Source organism: Marmota monax, unplaced genomic scaffold (assembly GCF_021218885.2).
Source record: "Marmota monax isolate L192 unplaced genomic scaffold, Marmota_monax_Labrador192_F-V1.1 WCK01_AAM20220418_F8-fsc00005, whole genome shotgun sequence".
Classification (NCBI taxonomy): domain Eukaryota; kingdom Metazoa; phylum Chordata; class Mammalia; order Rodentia; family Sciuridae; genus Marmota; species Marmota monax.
Genome location: NW_026692254.1, coordinates 29,121,794 through 29,134,304, shown reverse-complemented (window position 1 = coordinate 29,134,304; position 12,511 = coordinate 29,121,794). Strand labels below are relative to the sequence as shown.

The 12,511-nt window shown below is 47.3% G+C and overlaps 1 protein-coding gene across 7 annotated transcripts in view; it reads right to left on the bottom strand.

Annotated features, from left to right (window-relative positions):
* The window catches only part of LOC124088472 (sodium/nucleoside cotransporter 1), a 118,019-nt gene extending 111,405 nt beyond the window's left edge, over positions 1 to 6,614 (bottom strand). For 4 of the 7 annotated variants that reach the window (XR_009226272.1, XR_006850364.1, XM_046438083.2 and 1 more), the window contains exons 1-2: positions 6,457 to 6,599; positions 53 to 91 (exon numbers count right to left, since the gene is read on the bottom strand). Coding sequence is in view for 3 of the 7 variants with exons in the window: in XM_046438083.2 (XP_046294039.1) it covers positions 53 to 91; positions 6,457 to 6,599 (182 nt within the window). In the remaining 4 variants the exon portion in view is untranslated. Of the gene's footprint in view, positions 1 to 52; positions 92 to 6,456 lie in introns of all 7 variants that reach the window. The other 3 variants (XM_046438140.1, XM_046438147.2, XM_046438092.2) reach the window with 3 other exon arrangements.
* Between the last annotated feature and the right edge of the window lie 5,897 nt (positions 6,615 to 12,511).

Genomic DNA, 12,511 nt, shown 5'->3' with positions numbered 1-12,511 from the left:
CCCAGACCCAAGAAAAAAGCAGTCCGAGAAATGTAATGCAATGTGCATTTACCTTCCAGAGCTGGGGTGAGACAACCGGTTGCTTGATAAGCTAAGCAAAAACAGCAAATGGAATCATTAGGCCAAAAAAGCAAAGAGAGGATGAGGCAAAATCAACAACATTCGCGAAGTATTAATCGGCCACCATCTGGGGCCCCAGAGGCCTTTCTATTAAAAGGGACCAGCTGTCTTAGTTGGCTTGCTCCAGTTAGCAAGTGGCCTCACCACTGGACACCAATGTATCTGAAACCAAGAGCTGGTTAAAGGCAGCAGAGTCCAGAAAAATGGTTAGGCAGGAAGGAGGTCCTTGGGGCTGAGCTGGGAGAAAGGTGTGCCTGGGGCACTTGGGTCTCTGTTCCCAGAGAGAGCCTTATGCCAATTCCCCAGCACACAGCACACCAGGCTGGGGGCAGCTCCTGCTTCCACTCTCCCTCCTTTTGAGAGGGAGAGCCTCATTCCTGGAAATTCCCTTCACAAGCTAAGAAGAAGACAGGTGGCTTGGAGAACACCCACTATTAATATGTTAAAGTTGGTTAAAGAGCAAGGCAAACCAGCTGGGAGAGTGAAGAGGAGAAAAAACAAAGCAGTTAATCCAGCAGGAGCCCGGAGGGACCCAGATTGCTCAGACCAACACGAGGCCCCTCCAACCTTGAGGCACTGATCACCCTCCTGCCTGAGGCACTAACCAGGGCCTGGTTGTGCACCGAGGGAGGAGGCCCCACACAAGGCTGCTCCAAGGGAACTCTAGGCCCTTGGTATGAAACTGACTTCTACCTCTCCCTCTACCTTTTCTAACACAAATATTTCCTGTGGAGCCCTGGATCTCAGCTCTTTGGGACATGGCCAAGGCCATCAGCCCATATCCCCTCCAGCTGCAGAAATACTCTCCCTTCCTTTTTGACAGCCCAGCCTGTACAATGGCAATTGTGATCTACATTTCTAACCACAGAAAGCTCTAAGACTGCATACAGCATGTGCCCATGTGAACTTGTTGTTGTTGTTTTTGTTTTGTAGATCTCTCTCTCTCTCTCTCTCTCTCTCTCTCTCTCTCTCTCTCTCTCTCTCTCTCTCTCTCTCTCTCTACCAGGGATTGAATTCAGGGGCATTTGGCCACAGAGCCACATCCCCAGCCCTATTTTGTATTTTATTTAGAGACAGGGAATCCCTGAGTTACTTAGCACCCTGCTATTGCTGAGGCTGGCTTTGAACCCATGATCCTCCTGTCTCAGCCTCCTGAGCCACTGGGATTACAGGCATGAGCTATCGTGCCTGACTTTCTTTCTCCTTCCTTCCTTCCTTCCTTCCTTCTTTCCTTCCTTCCTTCCTTTTCGTACTAGGGATTGAACTCAGGGGTGCTCTAGGACTGAGCCACATTCCCAGTCCTTTTATTTTTTATATTGAAACCACCAGGTCTCACTAAGCTTCCTGGGCTATCCTTGAATTTGTGATTTTCCTGCCTCAGCTTCCAGAAGAGCTGGGATTATAGGTTTGCACCACTGCGTTTGGCATGGGTTTGGTTTTGCGGTCATAAAGAAATGATCTTAGCTGGGCATGGTGGCACATGCCTATAATCCCAGCAACTCAGGGCTGAGGCAGGAGAATGGCAAGTTCCAGGCCAGCCTCGGCAATTTAGTGAGACCCTGCCTCAAAATCAAAAGTAAAAGGGCATGGTGGAGCACACCCACAATCCCAGCGATTTGGGAGACTGAGGCAGGAGAATCACAAGTTAAAAGCCAGCCTCAGCAACTTAGTGATATCTTAAGCAACTTAAGGAGACTATATATATATATATATATTTTTTTTAAGATAATAAATGGATAAAAAGGACTGGGGATGTGGCTCAGTGGTTAAGTACCCCTAGGTTCAATCCCTGGTACCAAAAAATAAAATAAAAGGGATGGGGATGTAGTAGAGTAACCCAAGTTTCAATCCCCAGTACCACCAAAAGAAAACACACACACAAAACAAACAAACAAACAAAACCCACGTATCCTGTTCCCTAAAACCTGGCTTTCCCTCCGATACTCCTGGGTTTGTAGATACCACAAGCATTCTCTCAAATTCCTAAGGTCAAAATATACCATCTTGGACTCCTTCTCTCCTCCATGCCTCAAATCTAGTCAGGCAGTAATTCTCAGCCTTTTTCTCTTTCTCTCTGCTCCTACTGTTGGGCTCTGATCTAGATCCTCATGGCTCCATGTTTGATGATCACCTCAATCTCCTTCCTCTTTAACCCCAAACTCCACCTCTGAACAAATGCTGCAGAATCAGCATTATATTGAGACCCAACTCCCTGACTCTGTATTTAAGGCCCTCCTTGATCTGCTCTCAGCCACACTACAAGTACGGTTCTCTCACTTTCCCAATGGAACTCGGGTTCCATGGAGCCAGACCTGTCCCTGATTGGCATGGTTGTGTCCATGGCCTTTACTTTTGTCCTCCCAGCTCTAAAAGTCCTCTCTCCTTCCTTCTGTTCAACTAAGTCCTACCCATCAAGCTTTCAAATCTAGATCTTTTTGTAGTTTCTGTAGCTCCTAGCACAGTGCCAGGCAGACAATACGTATTCAACCCACGTTCTCTGAAAAGAGAGGGGGAAAGGAGAGAGAAAGGAAGAAGGGGGAAGGGAAGACAGGGAGGGGAGAAGAAGTGTAAGAACGCATTTGTCAAACAGGAAGGGTCCTGTCCCCCAGAGGGAGCTGCTGCTCCAGAAAAAAATGGTAAGGAGGAGCAAGAATGCAGCTGCTTTTGCTCAGAGCCTTAAAAATCCTCTGGAGGCTGTGTGGGCGAACTTCCCTTGGTTCTGAGGCACTGGCCAACTCCATTCTTTCCTTTGTCTCTCTCCTTAGAAATGAGATGTTTCTCCTTCTTTGGGTTTGGATTTCTTCCCTGGGAAGGAGAGGGGGAGAGTCAGCTTTCTAAATTAGAGAGGAAATGACAAGTTCCACCTGCACGTGGGCATGGGACTGAACTAGAATAATGAGCCCTCCCACCAGCTCTCTCCAGGCTGTTTGTGAAGCTCTGCATCCTGGCCCCAAGTCCTGCTTTCTCTAGGTCTTGCTCTTACATGTTAGATCAGGAGGAATCCTGGGTGATGGAGCTCCTTGTCTTCAGAAGGTAGAAGACCTGCCAGTACCCCATTGGCTCTGGCCCCGGCAGGGAGCTCCACATTTGCTGTCTTTGAGGAGTCTTGAATCAGAGAAATCAAATGTTGGGACAGAAAGACTTTATTTAAAGAGTTCTTTGTGTTGCTTTCATATTTTAGAATGGGAATTCAAGGCCCAGGAAAGAAAGGTGTCTGCATAAAGAAGTAAAGTAGACCTGGGGAGGGAACAAGGAGTATCATAGAAGCTGGGGGCCTGCCGTTCTTTCTGCATTTCATAAAAGACATGGAAAGTCCTGGCCTGATGCCTCAGTTGCCCTAACCCTAGACATCCAACCCTAAAGAATAGCAAAGCTTGTTTTGGAGATATCTGTAATAACATGATAGTTCTGCTGTTCCTCTGAGTCTACCAGGACCTGGGACTCCATGAAATGAAATGAAATTTCTACCTATAGCCATACCAACCTGAATGTGCCCGATCTCATCTGAAATAAAACGTCTGTGTGTCCCATAAAAGCAAATTCATCATAAATGCTTTCACTCCTCATCCTATTCTAGGTAGCCATATGCCACTTTCCTATAGGAGCAAGGTCCTACGGGCTGGGTGACTGAAGAGGCTTGGCCTCTCAGTCCAGACAGCTTGGTGGAACTCTCTACACACCTTTAACCTCGGTAAGTACTGGAAATATTCTTGAGCTGACATTGGACTGGAAACCCCTCCAAGGGTCTTGGGGCAGAGGGAAGGAAGATGTGCATAGGGACATAGAATCTAGACCGGGACCAAGGCTTCTGGAGCCTCAGCCATTGCCCAGCTGCTCATAGACTCTCAGGGAGAACCCACACTCACAAGAACCCTTGAGAATAATGCCTCAAGAGCTCCATGTAAAAGTATACCCAGAAAATGTTTGAGTGGAGTCAAGAGTGAGTGGGGGGGGCAGAACTTTGCCTTACAGTTAGGACCCTGGGATAGTCAAGGCTCAGCTGGACGGAGCCAGATATAGTTGACAAGTCCTTAAAGGACCCTCTTTCTCCCTTGGGCACTCTACCTGTCCCCACAGGCAGTCAAGCTGTTCTGAGGGACAGCAGACTCTGTGGTGCCTCATCCAGCTGGCCCTCCCCAGGCAGTCCCATTCACATTGTCCCTTCTTTGCCAAAGGCTCTTCCAGAGGCCAAATAATTCTTTCTCCTTGTCTCACAGAACCTGTGAAGGGGGTGGGGTGGGGGTCCAGTTGTGTCTAGTTGGCAGGAAACAGAAAACTACAGGGGCATAACATAGTCCAAAATCTAAGACTGAAAAACCTTCTTTCCCACTGTGCCTATCTTGTCCCTCTAAAGGCAAAGAGACTCCTTTTGGATGTGGGGCTGTAGCTCAGTGGTAGAGCACTTGACTTGCATGTGTAAGGCCCTGGGTTCAACCCTCAGGTTCAATCCTTTTAGGAGCATCCCCATTCAGGCCCAAGGGGCCTTGAGACTGCCACTTCTTTCCCACCTGCTGCTCTCTGGCTGACACTCAACTTTGAGTACATCAAATATGCAATAAAAATGTCCATCACACAACTGCTCAGCCAGACAGCAGCACTGTGTACACTCTCCAGCCTTGTTCCTAACAGTCTTCCCCAATCCACCTGGATTTTGAAGCACCTTTCCTTCTCTTCCTCATCACTGCTCTAAAAAGAATCCTGCTTTCTGTCTCCTTGTTGCACTGGTATTGGACAAGGCCAGAAGCAGGCGACAGACCCCAGATAAGCCAGGTATGGTAGTGCACACCTATATCCCAGCGCCTCTGAAGGCTGAGGCTGGAGATCTTAAGTTCAAAACCAGCCTGGGCAATTTAGGGAAACCTATATCAAAATAAAAAAATAAAAAGGGCTGGAGATGTGGCTCAGTGGTAGAGCACCTCTGGGTTCAATCCCCATTACTAAAAACTAAAAAATTTTAAAAGCCCAGACAAGTCACTGTGACAAATGTGAGGCCCCCACAGGGAGTGCCCTTCATTAAAGTCCAGAACAAATGACCACATTTCATTCCCGCGTTTAAGTAGAGACAGTACTTAAGAGGAAGGGGCATTTTTTCCTGGCAGCCAGGGACCTTCTCAAGTCTGACTCAATCACTAACAGGAGCCCTCAGCCCTGCCCCAGACATGTGACACCATTTGACGTGTTTTATGCAGAAACAGGTTCCGGTTACATTTGAACTTTTCCAACTCCAAGGTCAATAGGACTCAGCCAATCCTAGAGGAAGTGCCCAGGACTTTTCCCGAAAGTCCTTGATGTCTGTTTTTATGCTGTTTAATGAAGGGAGAATAAGAGATCTCTAGACAGTGTCTCACAGTAAAGTCTAATTTCTGCATAATACACAACAAATTCTGACCAGGAAACAACACTATCCCCATAGCCAAACCTTCACATTCCCCTTTGAAAACAGGCTCCAGAGTGAAAGGAAACTTAGTTGCCCAGAATGGGCAGGAAGTGTCTGTCTTCCTGGCAATACATGTATCCTTCTCCGTGCCTGTATGCTTGTCAATTGTCTATGTGTCCCTATATCTGTGGGCAGCCTCCTCCTAAAACAAAGTCTCCATACTCTTTATCTCTGGGAAGACCAGTGAAGGGCTCATCAGTTCCATCCCTCTCTGGCACCTCACCCCCACCCCCAACAGGGCAGGACAATTGGCTCCCTCAGAGCTTCAGGTCCTCAATCCCTGGTATCCCAGATAGGAACCAGCCCTTGATTCTACCCCTTCATCTCACCAGCCCTGACGTAGACCCTGGGAAGAAGACCAATGCCCTGGGCCCAGAGGAGGACCCTTACTTATTACAAGGTTTCTTTCTTCCTGGTCAATGTCCCCCACCCTGAGCTAATCAGGTCCCATTCAGGGCAGTCCCCCGTCCCTCTTCCCTGCCACCAGTGCGCTCCCCCTCTCTACCAGCAGGGAGGAATTTCAGCCTCTCTGACTTTCCTTATCGCTAGCTCTGGAATCCAGTCCCAGGGAGTAGCCGGGTGTGGGGTGGGGAGATAAGGAAAACCTTCAGGCCCTGTGAAATCCCCCAAATAGGGCCTTGCTCCTCTCTTGGGTCTCTCAGTTGCCAGAGGCCTGAGGCCCTTGAGCCACGAGGGGTCAGGAGAAGCCATGAGGGGCATTCTGGCCTGTCCCTGTCTCCAAGCCTTAGGCTTTAGGCTGAGCGCTCGAGGGCGCGGGCCCCACCCAGGTCTCCAAGGAGGAGCAGCCCCGAGCCAGCAGGGGCGCAGGCGGCACCCTGAGCTTCGCCCGCCCCAGAGGAGCCCTACCCGGCGCTGCCCAGCCCCTCAGCGCTATTCACCTGGTCTCGGGTCGCACGCTGAGCAGGTAGCTGCGGCTGGCCGGGCTGGGGATCCACACCGGCCCATCGTCCTCGCCGTCGGCCCCCGTCCCCGCCCGCCCGCCCAGGCCCCAGCCGCGACTGGGGACCCTCCGCGACTCCATGGCGCCGTCGCCCTGCCCGCCCTCCAGCCGGCCTCCAGCCCCGCCGCCGGCCCCTGCCGCCCGCGCGACGCTCCCCTATTTATAGCCCGAAACCGCGCCGTCACCTGCTGCTGTCCCTCCCCCGCCGGCCCGCCACGGCATGCCTGGAGGGGCCGGCGCGAGTCCCTTGGCCACCCCTCCACTGACCCACGACGGCTGTCAAGCTGCGCTGGCGTGGCGGCGCAAAGCCCAGGGAGGAGGGAAGCGCTGTCCTTGAAACAGAACTGTGAATGGGCCCCTCAATGGAGACCCCACGACCCCCGCTTCTGTCCACACTCCTTCATTGCTCCCTTCGGATTTTGCCAGTGAGGAACCTCCCGAAGCTGATTTAGAGAAGCAGCCCCGGGGATGGGGAGCCAGGCATGCTGCTTGGGAGCTTGAACTAGATCCACAGGAGCCAAGGCGGTCTAAGATCCAGGCCTCTTGTGGCAGCAGCCCCACCCCCACCTTCATGACCTCTTAGACTGCTGATCCACTTACACAAACCCAACCATCTCCATTGGTGACTCCCATCCTGGAGGCAGGAACTCTTCTGGATGTGTGTCTTGTGTCTTCCCCTATCTCTCCCAGGATCTAATATAAATCAGGGGTTTTAATAAATGCTTCTAGAGTAATCGAACCTCCTCCATCCCTTCAGCCTTTATTTCCCAGTACCAGGGGCGGGAAATGGGTTGAGGACTAATAAAGCCCAGAAGAATAATTAAGTTTCATCCAACAATTGCCAGAGTGAAGTGCTAAGCACCGCCTAAACCTGTTGCTGAATATTAGGAGTAACCATAATCTTTTTGCTGGTCCTTCCTTTTCCTATATCGCTGAGTGCAACCAGAAAGTGTTTGGAGCTAAGTGAATATAATGGTTAGAAAGTGGGAATAAAGGAGTTCAACCCCTCAGTTCTCCAGGTTGCACCCACATCCCCATTCCTTTTGGAAATTGTTTTCCCCCTCTGCATGGTTCCAAATGGCATCCCATCCCTGAGCTCAGCCAACTGACATTTGACCCAAACCAGGCTATTCATGGTACCCCATCTTCCTGACCACAGACACCAAGCTGTGTCTGTGAAAGTTCTCCATCAAAACATTCTTTGCTGGAATTGGGAGTGAAAGCTGGTGTCTCTGTGGTAGAAAGCTATGAGATTCAAGCTGTCCGCAGCCATACTTCCTACTATATGGAGGAGGCCAATCTTCATTGAGGAAGAAGGAAGTCTTCAGAGGAGGGGAGGGCCACAGGGTCCTGAAAGCTTTCAGGTACTTTGTTGCAGGTATTCCCAGATTTGTCAGCTTTGTCCTTGGCCTTCCTGCAGGTTGGCATTTCAACTTTTCCTTGGAATCTGAGTGCCAAAAAAATCTCTCTTTTGCTCAAGCTACTTCAAATTAGGCTTCTATTGGTGGAATCTAAGAACTGATCAATACTAAAGTATTTTCTCCTAGGAGCCCAAATCCGTCTCTTGATCACATGCCTCCATTCAGCCTGTTCTTGGGTCTTTGAAGGTGTGTGCATTAACATCCCTTTAGTCATCTACAGTGTGGTCCATCAAACATTTGAAAACCACTAAAAGTTTTGGTTCATTTGTTTAAATCAAGAGAGTATCAGGCTAGGGCAGCTGTGTTAGAAACAGGGATCACATGATCTCTGCCTGCAAGAAGCTTAAGTCTAATAGGGGAGACAGGCATATAAATAAAATACAACACAGGGTGAAACATACAATTACAAAACTATGTATAAGGGAACATTAAAGTACTAGAAAAGAGCCGAGTGTGGTTGTGTATGACTGTAATCCCAGCAACTCAGGAGGCTGAGGCAGGAGGATCACATGTTCAAGGTCAGCCCCAGCAACTTAGAGAGACCCTGTCTCAACATAAAAAAAATTTAAAAAGGGCTAAGGATGTAGCTCAGTGGTAGAGGCCCTCTTGGTTGCTTTACTAGTGCCCCCCCCCAAAAAAAAAAAGAAAGAAAAAATAAGAAAGAGAAAAGAAAGTAATTCTGCCTGGGAATTTTCTTTCCCTTCTTTTAATCCTGGGGATTGAACCCAGGGTGCTCTGCTGCTAAACTGCATCCCACCCCTTTTTATTTTTTTATTTTGAGACAGGGTTTCACTAGTTACTGAGGCTGACCTTGAACTTGCAATCCTCTTGCCTTAGTCACTAGGATTCTAGCTCTGTCTAGGGATTTGGTTAGGACAGTTTTGTTTTGTTTTTTTAATTTTTTCATTGTAGTTGGACACCATACCCTTATTTTATTTATTTGTTTTTATATGATGCTGAGGATCAAACCCAGTGCCCCGCATGTGCTAGGCCAAAGCTCCACTACTGAGCCGCAACTCCAGCCCCTGGTTAGGACAGTCTTAAAAGGAAGGAGGTGGGCTGGGGTTGTGGCTCAGTGGTAGAGTGCTTGCCTAGCACATGTGAGGCCCTGGGTTCGATCCTCAGCATCACATAAAGATATTGTGTTCACCTACAACTAAAAAATAAATAAATTCCTTTTAAGGAAGGAGGTAAATACTGAGAAAGATTTTGAAAATAGGTACTCACCAACTAGATTGTTGGCAGAACATTCCAGATAGAGGAGATGGTATGCATAAACATATAGCAGTATGCATGTCATTCAAGTGTGCAGAAGTGAACAAATGGAGGAGACTGAGTCTGGAGGCCTTGTGTAGCACATTGTGGGATTGGACTTTCCCTCTAGGCCATTTCTCATGTAACAGTGGGTATGGTAGCCCTAGCTACCCTAGGTATATCCTCCAGCTCATCAGTTTTTTTTTTTGTTTGTTTGTTTGTTTGTTTTAAATGTGGCCCCTGCAGAGGTTAGATTAGAGTAGCTATAACAAAATTAGCATCTCTCTGCTTTTGTACTCTACCCACTAATAACTTTCTTGGCGGTCACATTATTTCATTGATTCCTTAGTCTACAAGTTTTCAACATGTACCCCTATTCACCTAAGGTCTCCCTACTCCTACCTATTTAAAATCTTTTTATGCTAAGTGCAAAAATCTTACCCTGGTTTCAGTTTTGTTTTTAGTTAAAGCTCATCTTTTTCTCACACTCACTTTCCTTCTGACCTAGATCTTTTTGAATTCTGCCCTGTCATCCAGTGTTAATCTATAGGATAATCCATCTTTCTCAGTTCTTGCTATCTGCAGATTTAACAAGCAGATTTCCTTTGTCTTCAACCACATTTATAGGGCCAGGGATGGAGCTCAGTAGTAAAGATCCTGTCTAGCAGGCTCAAGGTTCTAGGTTTCATCCCCAGAATGGGTGGTTAGGGGAAAGACAACCAAATTTCTGGTGAAGGGTCAAAGTTGAGTAAAGCTTGTGATGGCAGAAATGGAGAGATCAATAATATTTTCCTCTCTGAGCTTTCAGTCCAGCAAGAGGAGAGAGGACACGTAAAGTGGTGTTGTCCTAGGAAGACTAGGTTAAGAGTCTGGAAACTAATCCTGTTCTGCCACTGAGCAACTGTGTGACCTTGGGCAAGCAGCTTACCATCCCTGGGCTTTAGCTTTCTCCATTGTTGCCCAAGCTGGATTGAATTTGCAATCCTAGGCCATTTCTCACATAACAGTGAGTATGATAGCCCTAGCTACCCTAGGTATATCCTCCAGCTCATCAGTTTTTTCTTTTTTTTAATGTGGACCCTGCAGAGGTTATATTAGTGTAGCTATAACAAAATTAGCATCTCTCTGCTTTTGTACTCTACCCACTAATAACTTTCTTGGTGGTCTGTTTCAGACTCTCAAGTCTCTGGGATCATGGATGTGTGCCACTGTGTCCGGCTAGCTTTCATCTTTGTAAAAGGGAGTGGGGCATTCTATTTATTATCCTGAAGGTCATAGTTGCTCATTCAACAAGCACTTAAGCAACAACTAACTACTCCATGCCAGGCTTTATGCCAGGTGCTGAGGGTTCAGAAACTAATGTGGTCTAGTCTCTGCCCTTGAGACTCGATCTCTCAAGCCTGAAGGAAAGATAGAAAAATTAAAACAGCCATAAATCCTTTGCTAGAGATTTGTACATGATGCTAGAAGAGTCCAGAGGAGTGCATGCTCTGGTTCTCTGGTAGGAATAATCAAGCACAATGCAGTCAGTGTTTGTCATTAAACATGAGCACTGATGAAGAGCTGGACGAACTTGCTATTGGTGCCAGCATCCCTCGTTCCAGTTGTTTCAAACTTCCTGGGGGCCCAGAGTAAACTGGGTGCTTACTGTAGGAAAATGCTGGGCTACTGTTAACATACTTAGCCTAATGGGAAGCTGCTCCCTGCCAGAGCACAGTGGAATCTCCCCAGATACTCTGGCTCTCTTACCTCAGCCCCTTTCACCAAGGTTTGGATGAATTTGAACATGACTTGTATTTTAACTTAATTGCATCTTTTCTCCTTCCTACTCAGTTTTCTCCCTCCCAAAGCTAACAAATGTCAAAGGAATATTTAATAATAAATTTAATAATAATAAATTGTAGTGAAGGGAAGGATAAATGTCTTAGGGAAAAATTAACATTAGATATTTTTCATAACTGTGGGGAAGGAAACAGGCAGGAGAGCTATTAGAACAAGATGGCTGAGAAGGCCAGAAGTTTGGGAGCCGTGAAAGGGACATTTAATAATAATAAATCCATCCTCCTTCGAAGCTTTGACCAGAGCATACATTACCCAATACTTACCCCTGATTTATTTGTTGGTTTTGTGGTACTGGGGATTGAACCCAGGAATCCCTTTTGATTTTTTGGAGACAAGGTCTTGCTAAGTTGCTGAGGCTGTGCTGAGGATAAGCTGCTAGAACTTGTGATTTTCCTGCCTCAGCTTTTACCCTCAATATTTATTAGCTATCAGGACATTATACCACATTTGTCACCACCCTCCACCTGAACTTATTAAAAACAATGACTGACTCACATAAAGTTCCACTGTGCTACATCAGTCTCTGGCCCCCCACCATCATTCTAGCTCTTCTGATGACTTAGTCAACCCCCCAGCAGCAGGTCCCTTGGCCTCATTCTCTCAAAGGCCTTCACTCTTACTAGCCTTTGGTAATCCAATCAAATGCCCACCACTGGGGCTGGGGATGTGGCTCAAGCGGTAGCGCGCTCACCTGGCATGCGTGCGGCCCGGGTTCGATCCTCAGCACCACATACAAACAAAGATGTTGTGCCAGCCGAAAACTAAAAAGTAAATATTAAAAGATTCTCTCTTTAACCAATTAAAAAAAACAACTTTGTAATGTTTTGAACAACCAATAAAAAAAGAGAATACAAACAAACAAAAAACAAATGTCCACCACTGGAACCTTATCACCAGGTTTTCCATCACCTCTAAAATGACACACTGTTATCTTTCTACTTTCCAAGCCTGTCCTTGGCTTCAGGCCAGCTCTAGGCCTCAACTCCCCACCCCTCACCTCTACACTCTCACATTCCTTCCTGACTTCTCTTATCCACTCTGACCACAAATGGACATAGTGGAGAGTGGACAGTAGCTTCAACTACCCTTTCCTCAGGGATTTCCTTTCACTTGCCCGTTGACCTTCTACTAGACTAACCTTATTGGTGGAATCTGGAATCTGGCTGTGGCTACTTCTTGCTCTGGAGAGGGCCAACATTTCTAGTGTTCAATTTGAGGCTGGTCTCCTACAGTTTGGCAATCCTTTGACATTCTCCCAAGCTGACCTTTTTCTTTCCCTATAGCAAATATTTCAAAGAAGATTCCAACCTCCCTTTCCTCTTCCTCACTTCCAAGGGTCAACTGTTCCTTCAACACACAGGAGAAATTAGGTCATTGGGCAAGAATGTCAACTCTGAAGGACAGGCTAGCTTTATCATTCCTGTGTCCCACCAACCTCTACTTTTTATTTTAAAATTTTTTTAGATGTTGATGGAC